General features: G+C 37.8%; 1 protein-coding gene across 2 annotated transcripts in view; it reads left to right on the top strand.

Moving 5' to 3' along the window:
- The window catches only part of Thsd7a (thrombospondin type 1 domain containing 7A), a 446,922-nt gene that overhangs the window by 377,915 nt on the left and 43,598 nt on the right, over positions 1-25,409 (top strand). The window contains 4 exon segments of one of the 2 annotated variants that reach the window (NM_001191970.2): positions 4,293-4,487; positions 5,772-6,035; positions 22,129-22,307; positions 24,573-24,578. In NM_001191970.2, the coding sequence (NP_001178899.2) occupies positions 4,293-4,487; positions 5,772-6,035; positions 22,129-22,307; positions 24,573-24,578 (644 nt within the window). 2 annotated transcript variants of the gene reach the window in all.

Raw genomic sequence — 25,409 nt, 5'->3', positions numbered from 1 at the left:
AGGGTTTTCCTTTAAAATAACTTTTGTAACAGTTGCTAGTGTCACCGAGAACCTTTCCCTAGGATAGCATTGTTCTGATTCTTCTTTTATTAAGGCCGCTACACAAAGAAGAACTTGCATAGTCATTATACAGGCGAATAGATGCTAATACAGTCACTATTGCTTGAGCATGTGTAGCTTTCCGACATGCCAGGAATCCATGCTTGGTATGACCCATTTATGCTAAAATTAAAAACCACCCTGTTTTCAGTGGCTCACAAATGACTTTTAAAGTTTACAAAGCTGAGAGACCAGATGGCTCCCTTTCCAAACATTTATATTTTCCTCACCCAGTAGCAGGAAGTTCATTTTAGATTGCATTCCTATGTTTGAATTGTTGTGTTTCCTCTATGAGAGAATACAAACAAGCTATGATGTATGATAAAGTTTCAATATATTTTGCAAACGGTGTTCTTGCTCTTGTTTGGATAACACTGTGTGATTCATTTCAAAAGTACACTGTTGAAAATCTCAGATAAGGAACGTGGACTGCTGAGCAGATTCTGAGAACAGAGAAGGGAATTTTATACACTTGTTTTTCATTTCAACTTACTGAAGCACTAACAAGATTTTTATGCCATGTCTGAGTATGGGGAAAGAATATTTTGATTTTTGTAAGTAGTGTATTTATCAACCATGTTAATATACAGAATTGTATTTATTGGTGGCAGAGTTATTTTAATTTTTTATCTCAAATCACAATGTAATGTTTGAAATGAAATTTACCTGCTGTTCTAACCTATCTCTCTGAAAATGGAGACTCAAACATAAATCTTTTGAAAGGACTGCCTGGTTTGGCCTCAGTGGGAGAAAAGGCGCCTAACCCTGGAGAGACTTGAAGCTCTAGGGAGTGGGGAGGTCTGGTGGGGGGGTGGGGGATAGAATTACATAAAATAATTCTGAAATACAATGAGAAAGAATGAAAGACAGACACACAGAGAGAGGTTAGGGCCCTCATGGAGAACTCAAGGTTCTTTGTTAACTTTCTCAAGGAACTTTAATAACTTTCTCTTTTTATTATTATTATATTATTATTATCATTATTATTACTTTAAATTTTTACAGTCCCATCCTTACCCCCTACTAGTCTACCCTCTGACAGTTCTCATCCCATTCCTCTTTCCCATATCTCCAAGAGAATGCCACCCTTGGCAGGCCTCCTCACTCCCTGAGGCCTCAAGTCTTTCTAGGGTTAGGTGCCTCTTCTCCCACTGAGGCCAGACCAGGCAGTCCTCTCAAAAGTTTTATATTTGAGTTTCCATTTCAGAGAGACACGTAAGATAAGCAGGCAAATTTTTGTTTCATTTCAAAGATCCCACAGATAACATTTTTAGTTCTTAATTTTAGTTACAAACAGTATATCCATCTTCTGAGCTCAGAATTCTAATATGGTCATACCTTATGTCCCAAATTAATAATTCTTGGAGGTCCTACAAATCATAGCTAGTAAAATGATTAATAATTTCATTTCTCAAGTCTTCCTTTTAAATATTGGAGCTTACTGAGTTTACGGTGGATAAGTGGTTGGTCCTATGTGCAAAAGTACATAGTTCAGGGGATTGTGAAACCAGAACATTTCACCTGTGGGTACTACAGGTGGCTTTCCTTCAAGACAGATGGATGTTCACTTTGATCCATCCTCATAAAAGTCCCCCATAATACTTTCTCAAAGAACAATAACTCAAGTTTAGAGTTCAGACCCACATTCCAGTGTTTTCCAAAGCTTGATGTAGTGACAGGATGACCAAGTATCAGAGAGGATTCCATCGTACCCACTAGTCTCAGCCAGAACTCTTATGCCTTGAACATCTAGCAGCTTTGAAAAATGGTTATTCCTTGACCCTAGCACAGAGGCCTCTTGGATGAATCCAAGAATCCAGATCCTGAGTAACATTCCAAGGGCTTCTGCTGCAGGAAATATTATATTACCTCCAAATTCAGTAGCTTTCATCCAGCCAGAAGCTTGATATCAGAGCTGCATAGGACCTTGTCCTTATCCAGTGAAACAAGAGCATCAGAGTTTAGTAAGAAAGCTACATTCCAAAAACAAACCAGCTTCTTGTATTTTACGTCCCAACACATCACTACTTTAGACTTCTGTGATAAACAAGGACCATGTCAGCCTCCCCAGACATGTTGAGAGTGACCTTTGATTGTCACTTGGTTTTCACAGTGCACCACCTCCCCTCCTCTGAACCCCCTCCCATTCCAATGGTTATGGCTTTATAACTTAAGAACCTCTGTTCCTTTTATACAATTGAGCTCTACCAAACTAGAGCATATGAATGAGACTCCATTGGAAGCATAGGAGTCTTGAGAACTGTTCTTGTAGCAGAAAATGAGCATCTATAGATTTGTTCCACATTGTGCTTTCCTTATAGGAAACATTTTCCCTTTCTCCAGCTGTCAGTTACTTCCAGTTACATTCCCATTACACAAGCCGCACTGTTCAGTTGGATTTCAGCTCACAGGTGCAGAGGAGTATGGCCTAACCTTATCTGGGGACTCCTGTATCCAAGCTCTAATTCACGTCAACATGGCGGCCTCTTCCCTTAATTTCATTATGACAGAATTCTGAGGAAGCTGGTAAGCAGGAGCACTTTCAGCCTCCATCATAAACTTGAAAAGGACATATAACTCAGTCTGAACAGGGCTATTTAAGGTAATTTAATGAAGATTTCAATTCAGAACCAAAGGTTAAATGTTTCATTGGCTTCCTTGTTAAATGAACAAATTATTTTTAGAACCTATGGAGTAAATGGTAGAGGGAGAAGGGAGACTGTAAGCAACATGTGATCTTTAAGATCTGTTACATAACTGATGACATTATCTATGTGTGTTTTGTATATGATAAAACTCTTTCTTGTTTTAAATTAACTGCTGGAACAATACTGGAAGGAATCACTATGTGAATCAAGGCTGTTTGATCAACAGAGTCCAGATGTAGTCATGGGAATTCTATTAGTGATGGGCTAAATAAAGCTTGTTAAAACTTTCCAATCTTAATTTTAAATCCAGAGTCAACATTTTTGCAATATGAAGAACTTGAGGTCAGAAGTGATTGATTGCTTTGGTACTGTCTCCTATCAGCCACTCAAAAGACAAACCAGTGCACTCGGTGTGAAAGAAAATAGTGCTGTCTGTGCCATTGTGGCTGTACAACAAGTTGAATAAACATACTCTCCCACCACCACTCACTACCCAAAGAGCATCCACTGAGAACTTCATGGACAGAAAAATGTAGATTGGTTTATGTCCTAAAACAACATTGGAGACATCTTATTTAATTCAAGCATCATGGCAAATATTGTATGTTCAACATAAACAATAACTCTTCTACTAAGATTAATCTCTAAATCTAACCCATATGTGAAATAAATTAAATAATTCATAGAATCTAGTGAAATGTCACTAAGTATATGTATCTATGTATATGCTTCTGTTCTGCTGTGTGTATGTGTGTGTGTGTGTGTGTATGTTGTGTCCGTGTGTATATGTAGGTATGGGTGTCTGTGTCTGTGGGTGTGTGGTGTGAGTATGTACATCTGTATGTGTGTGTGTGTCTTTGTCTGTGGGTGTGGTGTGTGTATGTGTATCTGTGTGTCTGTTGTGTATATTTATCAGTGTGGGGGTGTGGTGGCATGTTTTCCTATGTCAAAGCAGCTAGTGAAGGCTATGTCTTATTTAAAGAAAATATAAAGTTTGGGAGATGGCTCAGAGAGTAAAGTACTTGCTGCACGACCATGCAAATCTAAGTTTCATTCCCAATACCCACATAAAAAGCAGGGTGCAGCAGAAGGTGACTATAATCCCAGCACTAGGCAGGAAAAGCCAGAGGATGCTAGTGGCTTATAAGCTAGCCAATTTTGACCATGGTTAAGCCTTAGCCTCTGTGAGAGACCCTGTCTCAAAAATAAGGAGAAGGAGATAGAAGAAAGTACTCAGTGTCAGAATTTGGCCTCCAATTGTGCACTCACAGTACACACACACACACACACACACACACACACACACACACACACACGAGAGAGAGAGAGAGAGAGACAGAGACAGAGACAGAGAGAGACAGAGACAGAGACAGAGAGAGAGAGAGAGAGACAGAGAGAGAGAGAGTCCTGTGTCTACTGTGATTCTTAGAAGTACTCTAACCATATTTCTATAGTAAACTGGGAATTAGAAGAGAATTTCGCACTCTGTGAAAATGCTATTAATTTTTAAATTATGGGGTAATTAGACACATGCTTTTCTTTTAGCCATTACTTGTCGAAAGCAAGATGGAGGGCAGGCTAGCATCCAGGAGTGCCTCCAGTATGCAGGCCCTGTGCCAGCCCTGACCCAGGCTTGCCAGATCCCCTGCCAAGATGACTGTCAATTTACCAGCTGGTCCAAGTTTTCTTCATGCAACGGAGACTGCGGTGCAGTTAGGACCAGAAAGCGTGCTATTGTTGGTAAGAATAATTGGAAAGCTAAATGTAACTCTTATCATGACAGAAAAATGCAATAAAACTCAAATCGAGAGCATTCTGTGAGTATATTTGAAAGTCCTTATTGTTACTACAATTACACTGAATGTTTCAGTAGATTCAGGTATGTATTTTAGTGCAAGGTAACAGTGATAGAAGCATATTATTTCAGAAGAAAGAAAATGCAACTTATTCCCAATGGAACAAATAATAAAAGATTTTAGTTGTTCTCTTTAAGCATGCACCATTTGGGCCTTGCCCAGGAAGTTTGTATTGTCAAAAGCAAAGAGTAGAGGCTACCCCTTTAACAAATCAGCCTGTTCTTATGATCACAACCTTAGCTCATAGCTCATCTACTACAGAAATGGAGAAATGGAGCATTAATTCTATATATGAAACGTGCATTCAAACACAAAGTCACAATTGCTTTAATGGTTTAGAATACACTGTAGCAGGATGCAATTGAACACATTGTGAGGGGAAGGAAACAAAATATTGATGATTTTATATATAAATGGAAGATATTATATATGACAAAATTACAATTATATATCATGAATATTTCATATGATATTACTAGCATAGTTAAATATATAATTTTAAAGTACATATGTAACTTATATATGAGGATCTTTTAAGAGAGAATTTCTTTTGATTCAAAACATTTCACAAGTTTTATTCTGATACCCAAATCTTCCTTTTGAGTACTACTTCTTTGTACTCTACTTCTCTTGTTCGTACTTGTCATCAAGTTTGTTGAAATAACTACTCTTCAGAAAGTTTGCAAGATTCAAAGTAACATGCCAAGAAATTAATCCTAAATCTCCAATTCTGAATTATAATCCCATGAAACTCTGCCAGCTCTTTGCAGTCAGCAGTACAGAATATAATCCAGTGAAGTTTGTATCTCCCTGCATCTCACATTTTTGCATATATTAAAAACAAGAGGTTAGTGCAGTTGCCACGAACTCCTGAGTCAGGGCAATCACGAGGATTTCAGCATTTCAGAGTGTCAAAAGCAACTGCAATTCTTTATGCAAAGCTGACTATTTTTAAATGAGAAAATAAGAAAAGTTTCACTGTGCAAGGCACAAAGCACCGAATATCAGCAAAAAATTTATTTAGAAAGCACTTAGAAATGAAAAGATATCACTTATTTATAGGACTACTGAATAAAATCAAAAGCAAAGAAAGGGACTATATGAATGGGAAAAATCTAAGGATGCTAGAAATTAATAACGTATTTTCCAACATAATTCTCTCCCACAGGAAAAAGTAAAAAGAAAGAAAAATGTAAAAACTCCCATCTGTACCCTCTGATCGAGACCCAGTATTGTCCTTGTGACAAATACAATGCACAGCCAGTGGGGAACTGGTCAGACTGCATTTTGCCGGAAGGGAAGGCTGAGGTGTTGTTGGGAGTGAAGGTACAAGGCGACAACAAGGAATGTGGACAAGGATACCGTTACCAGGCGATGGCGTGCTACGATCAAAATGGCAGACTTGTTGAAACATCGCGATGCAACAGCCATGGTAACCCAATATCCCTGAAGTGTTCGCATTGCTCTTTGTTAGTGGAGGTAAAATAAATATGCCTGTATCATAGAGAATATAGGAAAGTTTGCAGAAGTGTCTTCTAAGTAGATTAATGTGCCCCCCCCCAGTCCACCCTCTACATAACAGGACATAAGACAGTGTAGTGACTCAGAGTTAGCAGATGAGTCCTAAATTGTTCAGAAGACATGTGGTAGAGCCCATATTCTCACACAAGAAGGCAAGCATAGTTAAAGAGTATTCTCTCGGGACATATCAAGGCTCTGTTCATTCAACAGACTCAAGAACCCCCAACTAGTATGTGAACAGAAAGGGACTGAAAATATGTAAGTTTCGAATACAAACAGCAGCTTGAAGTTTTAAATGAGGGAGACTTTAACAACCCAACTGGCAAACTTTGCAATACGCCCAGAATGGCATTAAAGTAGACGAACGGAAAGACAAAACTCTCAAACATCTGTTCGTAGTCCAGGAGAGACTGGGGGGACAGCAAAAATTGCTTCTAGGAAACCCTTTTCTTTTGTATACTAAACCTCAGGGACAATAATTTAGTTGTCGAAAGTAGGTACTTAGTGACTACTGGGAGCCAGTGTATACAATGAATCCTTAAGTTTTGATCTGAATGTACCAGTACCAATATATCACTACCATTTTTAAACTTTAATATATCTGGTTTTTAATGCAATGAGGTCATTTTATAGTGTGTTAGCCTGCATTCCAGATGGATTTTTTTTTCTTTGCAAAATTTAGACAGTGGTATCCCACCTTGTTATAGAAATGACCAAAAATTCTTTTGGGAAAAATTAAATTGCTAGGAGCAACTCCACAGCAGTTACCCTCCAACCTTGCTGAAATAACTTCTGCCATTGAGACAAGGCGAGGCCAGTTTTTGTATATGGTCCAGAAGACAATGCAAGCTAATAGTACCATTTCACATTTATAAACTCTCAAAGCACCATGCCAACATATTTCTTACTTTCCCTTAAGCTTTCCCCAACAGAGGAGCTCCTTAAAACTTTGCTCTTTATTTTAACATTGTCTCATAGTTCTGTTTTTTCAAATCCCAAATAATCCTCAAGCCTGAAACTATAGATAAATCACTCAGATTAGAATATGAGTTCATCGCTACATGGAATATTTCTGCATTTTGAGTAATCACTGTTAAGAAAAGAAAGTTTAAACTCTGAAAATATCTGTAAGACCAACAAGATTTTATACACAGCATTAAATAATAAGGTATTAAAAGTAGAGAAGCCTTTCTTATTTTAAAATGATAATGTATAAAATTTTGATTGTTATTCAATATGAAAGTGAAGATCATTTAAGTTGATTTTCTATTGGACTGCATTATTTGTTCACATTTAATTTGTTATGTGTAGTGATTTACTGAGATAATAATTTGCTTTGAACATTACCCTGAGCTTTCAGAATGCCTTTCATATAGTTCCGCTTTTACTCTGAACTACTACTTAGAAGCATGAGAACTTTAGCAATTATATTTTGGGACTGGAAAGAAAAGTGAGTTTTCTGAGGTGATAGAGATCATATACAGGACTTTGTGTTTACAAGGTAAGTGTTTTACCACTGAGCTGCATACAATTCCAGTGCCTAGAAAACAAGTTTTGTCTATCACAATTTGCTATCTAATAAAAGTAACTAAGCCACATAATGAAAAGATGTAAAACAGAAATGTCACTGAAATTATCCAAAGGCAGATGTCTTACCTTAGTATGATCAAGTTGAAGCCTGGGGAATACAGCATTTCCAGGAAAATTACAAATAGCAAACAGATGCCATGAGGAGTTCGAATGAAGCTTAGAAAAGTCTTCACCAAGAAAACCATTCCTTCTGTATTCTTCTGTGACTCTGTCACCTTTAACGATGACAGTGCCCCGTCTTAATCCTCATTTTCTTCAAACTCTTGTCATTTGTGATAGGGCATCCGGTGAGTGTTTTTAATATTTACGAACACCCGCTCTGAGGAAAGGCTAAGGACATTTTATCCGGTTGGACAGATTTCTGTTTTCCAATCATTTGTCTTTGTTCTATTCCATCAGTTTGATAGTTTGTGGATTGTCAAAGTCATCTACATAGTTCTAGGCCTGCTCTGCATTACTCTTTGCCATCCCACAGCCAAATCCACTTCCTAGATGGATCATTGATGAGGAGTTTTATGTGGCTTAGAGAAAAACTATCTTCCTGCTTCAATTTAAGCATAATGTTGACCCCTATAGTATGAAGTCAATGAGTTAATCTCTTATTCAATTCTTACTTGCCTTGGGGCAGTTCTCTCTAACCCTTGCTGTCCATCCTCTGTGGCTTGTGTTATCAGTAATTACAGTGTTATGCAATTCGACTTTCCCCAGTTCAATTAGATGTTAGTTTAGACTATTTTCCAAGTGGCCAACCCTTTTTAATTTCAACTTGGAGCACAATTTTATTACTGCAGCTTAGGCTTCCTTATGATGATAGACTCCAGAATGAGAAAAGCTACAATTATAATCCTATCATCAGATCTGAATTTTTTTTGTCTTTTAATAAGATCAGATCTCGTTGTGTAGTTTAAGATTACATAAACTTCTGTTCTTTCCATTGTAAAACTTAAAACAATTGTTAGTTCACCTTAATATTCTAAAGAATCGTATAGGTAACGTGACTAGGGCAAGATATACATACAAGATTTCATTCAAGTAAACATGAGAAGTAAACATGATAAAACTTTATCACGCAACTTCTAAACTGACTCAGCATTCTAAAATCCCTCATACTTTTCTTCAGTTGGTATTTATAAGGTATGTATCACTCTATAAATATACCATATAGTTTGCCTAGTATATTCATTTTATGTGTTTTCATCTACCATGCATAGAGATTTGCTAGAACATGTTAAGACTCCTGTAGTCACTGATACATTCTTAGTTTCTGGAAGAGCTGATTCACAGTAGACATTTAGATAATGTATAAATGAATGAAATACTAGAAGGAAGTTTTCAATGTGGAAAGGGCCAATTCCTGTGCTCTTAGAGTTGATCAGGAGCACTTTAGCACTTTCTTTTCATCTACCCACACAGCATATTTCTGGGAGACAAGCAAATGGATACTTGAAATTTGCTATGATCCTTAGAATAAATGACAGCTACACGTGCTGCAAAATGTCTGTATAATTACGACCAAAGGTCCAAGTTCCAAAATGTCTATTACGTGGGGGAAAAAAAATAATAGCCACAGGGCAATGCTGTTCAATTATATCAATAATACCCATATAATAAAAAGGTCTTTCATTGTTAAAATTCCCTGTTCAAAATAGCCTGATTAGATAACAGCTCAAGTTTTGATTCCTATTAGTAATCACGATGTCGTGAATTTTCCGATTGTGTTTCCAAATTTAATTGAGAATTTGAAATATTGGACTCTTTGAAAATAAGGAGTAATTATTCCATTGTTTTCCCTGAAAGATGTGTTTTATCAGTAGAGAGGTAATGTAAAAGGGCAACCAACAGATTGCAAAAACATCTTTACCAATCTTATATCCAAAAGAGAACTAACACCCAATAGATATAAAGAACTCAAGAAGTTAGACTTCAGAGAATCAAATAACCCTATTTAAAAAAAAAACAGGGTACAGAGCTAAACAGAAAATTCTCAACTGAGGATTATTGAATGGTCACAAAGCACCTAAAAACATGTTGAAGAGCCTTAGTCATCAGGGAAATGCAAATCAAAACAACCCTGAAATTCCACCTCACACCAGTCAGAATGGTTAAGATAAAAAACTCAGGTGACAGCAAATGCTAGCAAGGATGTGGAGAAAAAGAAACACTCCTCCATTGTTGGTGGGATTACAAGCTGCTACAACCACTCTGGAAATCACTCTGGCAGTTCCTCAGATAATTGGACATAGTACTTCCTGAGGACTCAGCTATACTCCTCCTGGACATACACCCAAAAGATATTCCAACATGTAACAAGGACACATGCTCCACTATGTTCATAACAGCCTTATTTATAATAGCCAGAAGCTGGCAAGAACCCTGATGTCCTTCAATAGAGGAAGGGATCCAGAAATGTGTTACATTTATACAATAGAGTGCTACTCAGCTATTAAAAACCATAACTTCATGAAATTTGCAGGCAAATTGATAGAACTAGAAAATATCCTGAGTGAGGTAACCCAATCACAGAAGAACACACATGGTATGCACTCACTGATAAGTGGATATTAGCCTAAAGGCTCAGAATACTCAAGCTACAATTCACAGACCATATGAAGCTCAAGAAGAAGACCAAAGTGTGGATGCTTCAGTCCTTCTTAGAAGAGGGGGGACAAAGTACTCACAGGAGGTAGAGGGTGGGAGGGACTTGGGAGGAAGAGAGGATGGGGAGGGAGATAAAAGGGAGACAGGATCAAGTATGGGAGGAGACAGGATGGTATACATAGGGTCAGGAATTTGAACAGACTTATGTAGCAATGGGAGATGGGGAACTGGGAATAGCCACCAGCAAGTCTCAAATGCCAGGAAAACAAGAGGCTCTCTTGACCCAACATGGATGACATTAGCTAAAATGCCCAACAAAGGGGAGGGAAAACCTGTAGAGACCATATCCAGAGGTTAGGCAAGGCCCCCACGGGGAGATGGACCTACTCCATCACCTCCAAGTTTTTAACCCAGTTAAAAATTGCTCCTGTCTAAAGGAAATACAGAGATAAAGTGGGGAGCAGAGACCGAAGGAAAGGCCATCCAGCGACTGCCCCACCTTGGGATACAACCCATATACAGACACTAAACCCAGACACTATTGTGGATGCCAAGAAGTGCTTGCTGACAGGAGCCAGATATAGCTGTTTCCTGAGCTTGCTGATATAGCCTGACAAATACAGAGGTGGATGCTCATAGCCAACCATTGCACTGAGCCTGGAGACCCCAGTGGAGGAGTTAGAGAAAGGACTGAAGGAACTGAAGGGATTTGAAATCCCATAGAAAGAACAATATCAACCAATCAGACCTCCTTCCACCAGAGCACCCAGGTACTAAGCCACCAAACAAAGAATACACATAGAGGGACCCATGACTCCAGCTACCTATGTAATAAAGGATGGCCTTGTTTGTCATCAATGGGAGGAGAGGCCTTTGGTCTTGTGAAGGCTCAACGCACCAGTATAGCATTATGCCAGAGCAGGGAGGCGGGAGTGGGTAGGTGGGTGGGAGGGCACCCTCATAGAAGCATGGGGAGGGAGGATGGGATAGGAGTTTCCGGAGGGGAAACCAACTGGGAAAAGGGATAACATTTAAAAAGTAAATAAATTGCCCAATACAAAATAAAATGCTAGCTATTACAGTCTTTGCGTTTCCAATTCATATCATTCCTTCTAGACAATTCTCTTTAAATTTTCTCAAGAAAATTTATTTACTATTTTGAATAGGCAGTGCCTACTGCCTAAAGTTGAATTCAATTATAATGATAAATCATTGTTAATAGCAAGTAAACAATTGGGTTACTTTTTCCCTGAGTCTCATTGCTAAGAATGTGGCTTAACATAAAATACAGCCATTGAAAATATCAAAGAGTTGCAATACAGACAGACCAGGAGGAAACTAAATAACTTAGTATTATGTTAAATTATTTGTTAATGTTTCCCTAAAGGGTCAGATAACAGATATTTTAAAATTTGTGACTCATAGTCATTCTTACAACTTGTACATTTGTAGAAAGAAAGGGGCTACAAACAAACTATGTGCCCCTGGACATAGTTGTGTTCCAGAAATACTTCATTTATAAAAATAGGGTAGCAGATGTCCTGTTATTTGAATGCTGATCTAAATCTTAGCTATATAAAAAGTGGTTCAGGGAAGATGGAGAAACTGTTGTAACAATAGAAATATACTTCCCTGCAAATGTGTAGAGGCAGAATCTGCATTTCAACCAGATCACAGGTAGCCTTTGCTAAACAGTCATAGACTTAGGAGTACTGCCCTGCATCAAGTGTGTCTCAGAGTGCTGAGGATAGAAAGGAATCAGGAGCTATCAGAAAGAAACTACCCTCCAGAACCTTACGTGGGTGCTCTGTCGGCGGCAAGACAGTTTACAACTCCACACCTGCATACATTAATAATCAGTCATGGAAAGTTTCGATGGGTATGACAGTGGGCCTGGTAAGGGCAGGCTCTTCAACCCACTGAGCCATCTGCTGGCCCCTTAATGAACTTTCATCGATAAAACCAGTCCAAATTGTATGTCCCAATACACCATTAGCATTTTACCATGACATTTTTCATGCATAAAGAAGAAAACTCTTAAAATCATAAAAATAACATATGCCTATATATCCATCAAAATGTACAATATATCTATCAAGGCATTGAAAGGATACATCATTTTCAGCTCTGCTGGAGCAGTGAGTTTTGCTCCAAGTTATATGCTGTTCTTTTTGTAAACAGAGCACAAACTACCTTAAAGGTGCTGGTCACATTTTAGTTGGTCAATTCAATAGTCAAGACCCAGTGCCTCCCTAACCTTCCATTGCTGTGTGACATCACACAGGCATTCAGATAGCTTGTATGTTTTGTAGATTGCATTGTATACTTTCATTTCATTTGTTTATTTGTTTATTAGACTTGCTTTCTGGTACATCAAAGCTAAGGCTTTGAATCGTTCCTCTACAAGCTTCATTAGCGTGGTGTTAATTTCATCTTATCATTAATTTTTGAAAGAGGGCAATTTGTATTATATCATTCCTGCTTTCTCTCTTTGATTACTATGTTAACAAATGATGCTAACACAGAAGGGACTACGCAGCATCAAATGGCTTTAATAGTTGATTTCACAAGCTCCTATGGGATTCACAGCATACCCATTCAAGTTTGATATTTTGCCAAAAGTGACACTACAAAGTTATTCATACAGAATTTGCCCAATAAATAAATATTTAAGAAAAGTAAATCCTTAAAATTTATAAGTGAAACCAATTTAATATTAATTCAAGGTATTTTATAATGCACAAATACCAAAATTTGGATAAATAGGATTTTAGTATGTTAATAAGTGACTCATATTATGTTATACCCTTGTGATACCTCATATTTGTCATTATTGCTAATGCCCTAAACACCCCCATTTCATCAGCCTCCTTCAGCCTTAATACTGAAATGATTTCGAACCTGATGCAGGTTTCATGGCTGAAGCAAAGGACTGTCAACACCAGACAGTGTCTTCTTGGTCAGGATCTCAAGATCAGGATCTCAAGATTCAAGTGTGATGCTGCTTATTATTAAAATATGTGGGGACAGTAAGATTATCAGCAAAACTTAGAAGAGAAAAACATGTCAGATGAAGAAAACGTTAGAATACCCAAATTACATAGATTCCAGTCTGAGAGTTTGTGTGTTACTAATGACTCAAACTCAAAACATAAAAAGTAAGTAGAATAGATTTCTCAGGTAGTACACGTGAACACTCGACACCACAGAACTGAAATGTCTTACTTTCCTGATGGGATTCTAAGGAGGACATAGGTTTAATACTAGAGGTTACTTAGAAACAACATTGAGGAAGAAACTGGCATGGCATGATGGATATATGTCGCCCAGGAAGAGCATGTTTCAGTAAATCAAGCAGAAAAGGCAGTGAAGAGAGTTTTATAAAACAAACTGCTGCACTGGAGTTCTAATATTTCCAAAAGCCTTTTCATCTCTGGGAACTTATTTAACCCTTTTCAGAATTTTTAATTTCTCATTTGACACAGTACACAAACAGTATTGCTTTTATGCAGGCACTCAAAAGTACACATCTGCCTCTCTCCTGGGATAAAACGATTCAAAATTGAAGAGTCAGAGAAACAGGGAATCCCAGGGGACACCCAGCACAAAGAAATAGCAATGGTACAGATGCTAATTTAAGCTCGACATGGACTCAGCTCTGTACTCTCAGGGTTCCCTGTAGCCCTCTCATGGACAAGACACTTTGGAAATTCCCCACTGCTACAGAGACAAGAAAGCAACCATACTTGCTCTTTTGTGTATATATGCTTGTTTCTAATGCCATGATGAAACTCATGACCAAATCAACCTGGGGAGAAAAGGGTTAATAGCTTATGTTTCACATCACAGTCCATCATCAAAGGAAATCATCAGGACAAGGACTCAAGCAGGTCAGGGACCCAGGGACCCGAGCCAGGAGCTGACTTAGAGGCTATGGAGGAGTACTGCATACTGGCTTGTTCCTCATGGTTTACTAGTCTGCATTTTTTTTTATAGAACCCAATGCCACCAACCCAGGGATGGCACTACCTACAATAGGCTGGACCCTCCTCCATCAAACACTAATTAAGAAACTACAGCATCATTTCTTGATAGCTTTGAGGGTAGAACAACGTTTACACAGGTGTCGCTTAAGACCATTGGAAAACACAGATGTTTAAGTTATGATTCATAATAGTAAAATTACAGTTATGAAGTAGCCACAGAATAATTTTATGGGTGGGGTCACCCCAACATGAAGAACTGTCTGAAAAGCTCACAACATTGGGAAAGTTGAAAGCCACTGCCTCACAGACTTACTTACAGCCTGATCTAGTAGAGACATTTTCTCATTTGAGGCTCTTTTTTCTCTGCTGACTCCAGAATGTGCCTAACTGACATAAAAGTAGCCAGCAGATCATATCACCACACCTCAACTCATCTCTCTGCTTGAAAATTAAGGTTCTTAAAATGCTTCCACAGAGTTCCTCAGGCTACGATGTCCAGTGTAATCTTTAATGACCTCTGCATGGTCAAATTTGCTTTCTACTTTTGAGATGAGCAGGTTGCACTGCTTAGAATAAATTCAACAGTCTAGAACAATTCACTCTGCTGAATAATAAACAAAGACTAGAGAAACTGTCTACTGGTGCTTTCTGCCTTTGAATCTTAATCTTCTTTCTGTTAACCCTTGAACTCTCCTTGCTTCTAATGTCATTGAAAGGGAGCAAAGGGACTGTCTATGAGCTATATCTAGTGAAAATATGAATGACATCCATGTTAACTTATGTGTTTATTTACTTGTTTGTTTACTGTGTGTATGTGGAGGGGAAGACGCACCTAAACATGAATGGAGGTCAAAGGATAACCATAAGAGTGAGTTCTCTTTTCCATCATGTGGGTTGGAAGTTAGGTCTTCAAGCTTGGAGGCAAGTACTGCATCCTGTTGGGCCATCACCCTGCCCCATAGGAGCTTTTTTATATAACTACAAAACTGTTCAGTACTTATTATGTTATATAGCAACTGTGAAACATATAGAATTCTTTATATGAGTCTGTATAGATGTCTACTTTGTTTGTACATGGATATACGTAAACAAATCTGGATATTTTCTTTATTGAGTAGACATGGCATAAAAGTAACATAACAAACGCTTCAGCTCTTCCGATGATGCTGAAATTTTCCACACTGTGCGTAAGGCACAGTAAATATGGAAAGCTATACCTACAAATGTATCTAAAGCAAACAAATTAAATCGAAATGGCATTTCATTATATTTACCTACTTGCATCACTATGATAACTAATTGCTCAATGTTCATTGAGCTTCAGGAGAACATTGAAATATTGAAGTATAGATAGATAGATAGATAGATAGATAGATAGATAGATAGATAGATATAGTGTTTTATTTTCTATAATTTATCAAATTACCAGTTTTAAATATGTAATTTACAAAATAATATTTTCAGGTTTTTTCATTCCCTGATAAAAGTCTACTTAAATTACCCTGGTTTTGGTTGCAGTCATATATAGTCATATATATGTGTGTATATATATATGACTAATCCAGACATTTCAGAGACTGCGCTGGAGTGACTCATTCACAGAGCTATAAATCATACTAACCAATAGGTTCTATGTGCTTTCAGAATGAATTATTTAATCATCTGCAATGCACCTTTCAGGAACATAATTTACTAATTGTGAAGGTTGTTGACAGCCCTTTTATCTGCATGATCATAATTCAAATGAATGAGGTGACTGCATAGGTCTCAAAGGCAGTTTGTCCAGTGGCCACCCCTTGAAGCCTCTCGTAGTTTGTAGGTTTTTTTTTCAAGCTGAAGCAGGAGTAACAACATATAAAGGCTTCAAAACATATGATCAGAAAGTCTCAGCTTGATTTTCTGAGTATCAGAATTGCTGTTGAATGGCTAAAAGTTTTAACATCCTAAACATTGTCATTTATTTTGCTTTAGCATTCCTCAGAAACCATAAATTGCAATAAGTTTCCAGCAATTTATTTAGCCTTAAAATGCTTGAAATGTTCCATCTCCTGTGATTGTTTGATGTTAATTGCCCTCAAAAATGATCTTAGTAGAAGAGGCAAGGGAATGCTTATCTGGCAGTTCGCTGGCAGCATTAAGGATTTTAATAGTGCTAGAGAAACACAACAGGCAATTATTGAATGTGGCTACACATCGCGAAATAAAAATAAGAGATTGAGAAATAGATGCTGCTGTTGTTCTCTCTTTATCTTATTTTATAATTTGTGTCCTTCAAAAGATTAATAGAGGTTTTTTTTTAAATGTTTTCTGGAATATACTATTGGAAAATCAGACATAAAACTTTTATACCTTCTTCTGTAACATAAAATGAATTAGTCTGAAGACAACCATGTTAAATCTTTATAGAACAAAGGATCTAGGCTTTGAAAGGTTTCTACCCAAAACATTGACAATGCCTCGTTTTTTCCACTCAAACCACAATTAAAATCAACATAAGGTCAATCCCTTCAACTCATTAAAGTAAGAACTACACTTAAAATTTTAGTAAACAGGATTTTTAAGTATCCCTTCAGTTCTTTGTTCCTCATCTCACACCTCCTTCCCTTTCTCCAAGAGTAAGTCCCCACCCTTTAGCCCCATACCACCAGATCTCCCTACTCCCTGGGGCCTCAAGTTTCTCAAGGGTTAGGTGCTTCTTCGCTCACTGAGACCAGACTAGCCAGTACGCTGCAGTATAGGTGTTGAGGGCCTCATATCAGCTGGTATATGCTATCTGGTAAGTGGCTCAGTGTTTGAGATATCTCAGGGGTCCAGGTTAGTTGAGACTGCTGGTTTTCGCATAGGATCTCCCTCTTCCTCAGCTTCTTCCAGCTTTCCAACCGCAGGGGTCCAGGGCTTCTGTCCATTACATGGGTGTAAGTATCTGCATCTGATTCTTTCAGCTGCTTGTTGGGCCTCTTGGAGGGTAGTTATGCTAGGCATCTGTCTGTGGCCTTGAAGCTGCATCCCAACTTGGACCTGCCACTGGACTTCCTTTCCCTGCAGTTCATTCAGACAGGAACAACTCTGGGTCAGAGATTTTGACTGTGGAATGGCAACCTCATCCCTCCACTTGATACCCTGTCTTTCTACTAGAGGTGGCCACTATGAGTTCACAATCCCCACTGTCATCTAAAGTCTCTACCTTTGAGTCCTGATAATCTTTCACCTCCCAGACCTCTGGTACATGTTAGAGGGTCCCCCCACCTCCTACCTTCCGAAGTTGCCTGTTTCTATTCTTTCTGATGGCCCTCAGGACTTACTCCAGTTCTCCACCCACCGATATGTTCCCTTTTCTCCTCCCTGTCCCCTCTCCTACCCAAGTCCCTTCCTTCTTCTCCTCCCCTTCCCATTATTGTTTTCTTCTCCCCCCCAAGTGGGATTCAGGCATCCTCACTTGGGCCCTTCATTTTGTTAAACCTTCTTCAGTTCTGTGGACTGTGTCCTGGGTATTCTGTACGTTTTTGGCTAATATCCACTTATCAGTGAGTACAAACCACATATGTCCTTTTGGGTCTGAGTTACCTCAGTCAGAATGATATTTTCTAGTTCTATCCATTTGCTGGAAAAACTCAGGATGTCCTTGTTCTTAATAGCTGAGTATCATTCCATTGTGTAAATGAACCACAGTTTCTGTATCCATTCTTCCATTGTGGGACATCTGGGTTGTTTCCAGCTTCTGGCTATCACAAATAAGGCTGCTGTGAACATAGTGGAACACGTGCCCCTGTGGCATGGTAGGGCATCTTTTGGGTATATGCCCAAGAGTGGTATTTCTGGGTCTCCAGGTAGAACTATTTTCAATTCTCTGAGGAATATGATTGTATTATTAATTTTTTTCATACTTCACTTACAATAAAGTAATACAATATGTATGCCCCATTACATCTGTTTCTCTCCTATGAGTACATACATCAAAGTGAATACACAACTGACCAAAATACATATTATGAAAAATTCATAGCAAATATATTGATATTACCTTCCTATTTAAAACTACTTCAACGCTAACCAACCAATAGTCTAAATAAGTGAGATATAACACATTCCCATGGTAAAATACAATGCATCATTTAAACTAATCTCCAAAAGCGAATAGAATATGCAGAAGGCTCACAATGCAATAGGGAGTAAAAAAGACAATTATAAATGAGCAAACACTACGAGTTAGTTAGCTTTGGTTGCTATGAAAAGGTATCCATGAGGACAAAGGAGGAAGGGTTTTAGAGCTGACAGTGAGTGCCTGTTTAGCTATCTTTCTGGTTTCTGTCCTGTCCTTAAACATAATGTGACAGAAAGGAAGAGTGGCTTTGTATTCACCTTATTGTAACCCAAAAGGGTCGAAGAGACAGATACAGCAAATACACCCCTCGATGCACCACCTACACCCCAGCTCCAACTTTTTGTCACTTCACACTGTGAATCCTTCACTAGACTGATTCATTGATGACGTTAGAGCTGACTCACTACGATCATTTGTGAATAGTTGGCTCCACTACCCGGAACCAGTACTTCAACCCATGAGGACATTCTGGGGACAATTTATGTCTAAACTGCAATATTGTGTGATTCTGGTCACATAATTCTTAAAAGTAAAAGATTTCTGCATTGTAAGATGTCAATATAGTAAACACGCACTATTTTATTAATAAAATAATAGTTAAATATTTTTAAATAAAATAATAGTTTTACTAATTAAAACAACATTTTTGCTAAATAGAATAGTATTTTAGTTAACAGAGACTGCAATTAAGAATGGCACTCAAATGAGGACTCTAACTCTCAGTTTCATAAATGTCTTTGATGAACTTGCACAAATATAAAATGTTGTGTAGCTGGTATTTGATAAGAGAATGTAAGTACATGGGTACTCCTAACAACATATGAACACTCAGGTACAGAAAGGCATGCTACAACTCTGTCCCTCCTCCAGACTTTATTGGCTTTACCAGGGCCTGACCACAACGTACCTTGTGTCAGTGGTAGACACGGTGAGTGCACACACACCTGAGGAAACCTGAGGAAGCTCAGAAGCTCGGGGGAATGCAGCAGTGTCAACATATCATCAGGAAGCGCATTCTAATTACACTATAGCAACTGGGAAAAGTATGCAAGGAAATTCTGCATCTGACTTCTTCAAGTTATATATACATCTATCACTATTTCAATAATATTTTTAGTTTAAACAAAAGGAGAGGTGAATGAACACAACTCTTAAAAAACCAGACTCCTTTTCAGAAGGTCTGTAGTGGAAGACTATACTTTTGAAAAGTCCTAAACAATGTATGAGGTAATGTTTGAAAGTATTATACAAAATATGGGCAGCATTTTAGTATTTCTTCAACCTAACACAATTTGGAAACAAGGTAACATACTAAACATGACATTTTCATTTAAAGATTATTTGATTTCCTTGTGTTTGAAGATAATCAATAATTATTGCTCACTTTAAAACCTATTTAAGGTATACTAATAAAATATAAATAAATTAACAAAATTAATTTAAGACCTGAAGACTACACAAACACCAAACAGAGTCATTAAAAGAAATTACAGACCCAAATAAATGGAAAGAAATTTCAATTACCTGGACTGTTACCAGGATAAGAAGCTAAAGCTGAACACACTTGAAGTGATTCCCATTGGAATCCCAAATGCCTTTAATTGTAGAAAATGAAGACCTATATTAAAATTCATATGATATTATAAGTGATTCAAAAATAACCAAATCTATATTGAGAAAGAATAAAATTGAAATATTCATGCTTTCTGATTTCAAATTTTTCTCTAAACGTGTCAAGTCAGAGTGGGACTGCTAAGAAGAGAGATAGAGATAAATGGAATGAAAACACAGATTCAGAAATAAGGCTTCCCTAGGGGCAGAAGCTTCCAAGAAATGGGACCAGGATGGCTCAGAAAGCTGATGGCTGACGCCATGTCACTCCATGGCATTCTGGGTGATGTCAGCGACTGCATGCAAGACATGAGGTTGGGCCCTCTAATCATAAGCAACATATAACCAAAGCCAAAGTTAAAAATTATGGCACTCTCAGAGAAAAATAATATAAACTTTTGTGATTTTGAATTATACAATACTTTCCTAAACAGGAAACCAAAACACAGAGCAATATTAAAATAAAAAGTAGACTTTATCAAGGCACTAATTTAAAAAGATGAACACTGACAAGTCCGGCAAGGATTCAGAGAAGTTAGACCATTCACATACTGCTGCAGAATGTAAAATAGCACAGTTGCTTTTGGTAAGAAGGCTATTTCCTTGAGAAGTTAAATACAGTACATAGAATTCCCATATGAAAGGACTATCCCACTCCTAGGCATATATCTGAAAATAAAAATAAAAACTCTTGTTCACATACACTTGCATGCAAATGTTGAAGGCATTGATGATAGAGTGTAAAGACAAACACGTGTTAGTTAACTGATGAATGGCTAAACAAGTGTGGTATATCCATGGGATGGAATACTATTCAACCTTAAAGAATGAAGTACTGCTCGAAATATCAAACTAAATGAAGCTGAGAAAAATAACAAAACACATAATGGTTCATTGGTATCATTTATATGAAGTATCAGTTAAATGACAACTGAGTCCCATAGTAAATGCATAGCTGGCAATTAAAGAGGAGGTGAAAAATGTATACTGACTGATAATAATATGGACAGTTTCAGAAGAGGAGCTTGTTAAAAATTGATCTAAAATTCTACAATTTAGATTACGGTAACCACACTGTACAACTTAGCAAATATACAAAAATTTCGAATCATGAGCTGATTTTATGTTATATGGTGTTTTTAACTCAAAAGGGTTACAATCTATCTGTCCCTTCATAGACTGTAGAATGATAGTCACTTACATATTAAAGTCTGTGCCACTGATAAAAAAAAATGAGACTGTTATTGACTTCTTTCTAACATAAGTAGTACGGAAAGAGGAAAGCCTCTGACTAGAGTAGTTTTGCATTTTCATCTAGGGATAATTTGATATCATGAAATATTAAGTTAATAGGGAAGAACCAATCAAAGCAAAATTTTCCTACTTCCCAAATCAAACCATTCACTACTCATTTAGCACATGAGCTGATGGAATGAGAAGGCACCATCCCTTTCCCTGTGCTTTTAGACTTGTCTGTTCTCTCTCTGCATTTGTTTCTGCCTAATAACACATTTATAATTCCAAGAGGATCAAATGGACCCAAGATGAGGTGTGATTTTAATAGTTACAGCACCATGGAGACATGAGGTGTTGCTTACATAACACCCTTCAATTTCCCTCTTCAGAACTGATTTTCAAGGAAGCAGGAGGAAAGGTGCCAATTTAAATGGATTTGTTTGAATGTTTATTGAGAAGAACTGACTTTTCTCGAGGAAGAATGCTGCGAGGACTCATATCCCGCCTCTGTGTGGCATTCACACATAAAGTGTCACGCAAATCTGTGTTAGATTTTTAACTGCATTCTGGCAAGTTTGAGACTGGGATGGTTAGCCCCGACAGGCTACTGTCAATTAAACAAGAGCTGTCGCTAAGCAGAGACATTGAGACACTGTGGGCATGAATCCTAAGCAGATCATGGCAGCTACTTAGCGGTTATTTTAACACCGTCCCCGTATAGAGGTGTCATTTTCCTGCAGAATTTAATTTGAGTCCCTAAGGACACAGACATCTCTGTGTTCGCATGCTCCTGTGGACCTTCTAAATGAGCTGGAATGGTGCGAGGGAGTCGGAGAGTGACTTGTAGCAAACTCGCTGCCTGTTTCATTTCCTCTGCTCAGGTTACATAGAAGAAGCCTGCATCATCCCCTGCCCCTCCGACTGCAAGCTCAGTGAATGGTCTAACTGGTCCCGCTGCAGTAAGTCCTGTGGCAGCGGTGTGAAGGTCCGGTCCAAGTGGCTGCGGGAAAAGCCTTATAACGGAGGAAGGCCTTGCCCCAAACTAGACCATGTCAACCAGGTATTGTTACTAACATCAAATGCACTAAGTAAGATTTTGCTCTGATATCCAAGGATGTTTTATTCTGTTATTTCTCAAAAAATGCACAGAATTCAATAAGAGCTCCTGAAAAAGAAATGTGATGGATTCTATTTTCCTAAGACCTGAGTAAATCGCAATAAAATGCAAAATCGCAAATTATGCATACTATCTCTGGATGTTCTGGGCATTCAGGATTCTGCGTGCATCCAGATAGAATACAGTCCCATGCCGGTGAAATGACAGCTAAGTCGTGTGCAATGTCAAGGCATTAATCTGCTGTACAACTGGGTCTAACTACTGTGATGAAATCAGTGCTGTGTGAGTCAGTTTCCCTAGACTCATAGAACGATCTCAATAACCAAGTACTCAAGGGAAAAACAAAGAAATGACATGAATATGCTCTAAAAAAGAGGGGGTGTTATTTTATTCATTTCTATCTAGTTAGTATAAAATAAGAAGTGTAAAGGATGTCTCATAGTTCATATATATATATATGTGTGTGTGTGTGTGTGTGTGTGTATGTGTATGTGTATATGTATATGTATATGTATATGTATGCTAGCAATTCAGTCATTGCCTTCTGTAACATTGGAGCTGTGTTATGTGTTAGAGCTCACATGCATACTTCACTGACTGCTGTCAGTGGTTGTTATTTGTATTCTGCTGGAGATAAAGGATAAAATGGCTAATGACAGAATTGTGATTAACTTAAGTGTAACAGGACAGACAATTGTTATCACAGCTGATCGGCATGTAAATTAGCAAAGAATGGATTTTCCAGAGTGTGTGCAGATGTTATACTTTGAATTTGAGCCATGATCCAATGAGCCGAGTATTTAAATATGCAAAGCTGTTTCATGTGAACATAGCCTCTCACTTTAACCTCTAGTCATGTGGTTATCAGCAGTTTCCTCCTGATTAGGCTACGATTGTTGAGAACAACAGAATCATATCATATAAAAAGGAAACTTTTAAGTAAGTAAATATGAGGACAGTGAAGAATTAAATTACATGGAAAGTACGCTGTCTGGTCTTCTACTAAAGTAGACATTTAGCCAGTGTGGAGAGAATAATATACTCTTCTATCGCCATCTCCTGGCAGTTGGGCATTTTGTATTCATAAACTGCAAGCATTCATTTCCGAAGAAGAAATTCACTTGCAAAGATGTAATCAGGTGAACATGAAACATAATAACGGGAGTAGCATACCTAGGATGACGAGAATGCTTGTCTACAAGTCTGGAAATCTTGAATTTCCAATAACAAATTTAATATTCATAAACTACAACCCATGGTCCTATTAAAGAGGAAGTGTACATATATTCAATATGCCGCATGTGTGCGTGTGTGTGTCTAACCAGTCACTGTGCAATTAAAACATGTCACATTTGCCTGATCACTTTTGTTTCCAAAGACACATGACCCTGTACTAAGCTGCCTGTACTGTATCCTTTCCTTTCAATGTTACATCTCCCAGAAAATCAAGACAGAATTTCATAAGCACACTAATGTATTGGTTTTCAATTCATTGGGGGTGTATCAAAACAGTAATAACTGAAAAGTCAAAGGTAAATCAAGGAAAAAAACAGGTAGTTAGGCATCAAATTTTGAGCAAAATGTTTTACATAAAACTTATGAAGAGGGAGTAAAATACTCAAGAAATTAAAATATTCAAAGTACCGTGTTATTGTTTATAAGTTGTACACCATGCAGATTTTTACTTTAATTAAAATACCTTGGTAAAAAATATAGCAGTTCGTTGAGTTGAAAATCGTCTCTGAAAACGTTTCCTCGCTGAAGTTAAGCCCTCAGGTCCTTATCTCACTAAAAGTATATGAATGGATTAAAGCAGAGTGGTGGACATATGGAACTGTAGGTGGGACAGTTTATAGACAGCAGTCCGTGTTTCCAATGACTCATGAGATAGTTGCAATCACAGTTCAGTTTGCAGTGCCAGGGGCTCTGAGATCCACTCGGGGTTTGAAGTCTTGTCATCGCGCACATGCAATCATTCCGGTGGTTGTGTAATGTTTTTCTGCTCGTCTTACGTGAAAGTCAAGAGAAATGGTTGGTTTGCCCTTCCTAAAACCTAAGAAATACATCCTAACCTTTTACTAAATTAATGTTTTAAATAAAAGTCCTTATAACTGAAATGTACACTATAAGCTCTTGTCAAAATAACTAATGTTTTTATATTTCTCTGTTTCTTGCCCTTTACTCTGTTCCCGCCAAACACCACTCCAGGCGCAGGTGAGCGTGCTTATCTTCCACATCTTCAGAGTTCTATTTTTTAAAAAATTATTATTTTCTCCACTAGGTTTTCTTCTGCCTATTTTCTTTTTATTTCCCAGTATAGTTACTATGGTTTCTTAATTGATAGGGACTGAGGAAAGAGAGTGAGGTGACTAGCCTTCACCTACAGCACTTTAATGAGGCAATGGTACCCTTTATTTATGCTTGAAGGAGAGCAGTACGGTGCACTGAAAATTGATATTTGGAGATGTTGGAATTGTCTATGAAATACTTTGCATTTATCCCCTAACAATGGGGAATGACCATCTATCTCTCAAAGGGTTAGAAATAGAAGCAGGGCCCCTTCAATTTGATTCTTCTATTCCCTGGGACTGGTGTGGTGGTGTTTAGCCATTTGGTTGGTGATAGTCCTGTTTTAACACATCTCCCTAATGGGGATATACTGGTCGTATCATTAGCTACAGCATTATTCCGACATCACATATGATTTACTCTAATTTTGTTTTTTCATCCTCCAAGTGTGCAAAAGGATAGCTCCAAATGACTGCTTAAATCTGATTCCCAGAATTGATTTAAAGTATTTTCCTTTCCTGGTTATATTCTTGGTTGTAGTAGATTGTGGTCTATTTAATTTCTTTTTCTGCTTATTTTCCTCATTGAGAAAACTGCACAGTGGCTTCATTGTTCTAGAATTCCTGAAGCGAACACACAATACTGCCTTTGGGACTGAAAGCTTTGTGTACAGTAACCGCAGATAGCTGGCTGTGTTGTCAGGCCTTGATGGTGACAGCTGTGTCTGGGACTATATATCGTGTAAAGCTAATTCAG

The sequence above is a fragment of the Rattus norvegicus genome, chromosome 4, assembly GCF_021556685.1.
Source record: "Rattus norvegicus strain SHRSP/BbbUtx chromosome 4, alternate assembly SHRSP_T2T, whole genome shotgun sequence".
Classification (NCBI taxonomy): domain Eukaryota; kingdom Metazoa; phylum Chordata; class Mammalia; order Rodentia; family Muridae; genus Rattus; species Rattus norvegicus.
This window is presented reverse-complemented; position numbering and strand designations above follow the sequence as displayed.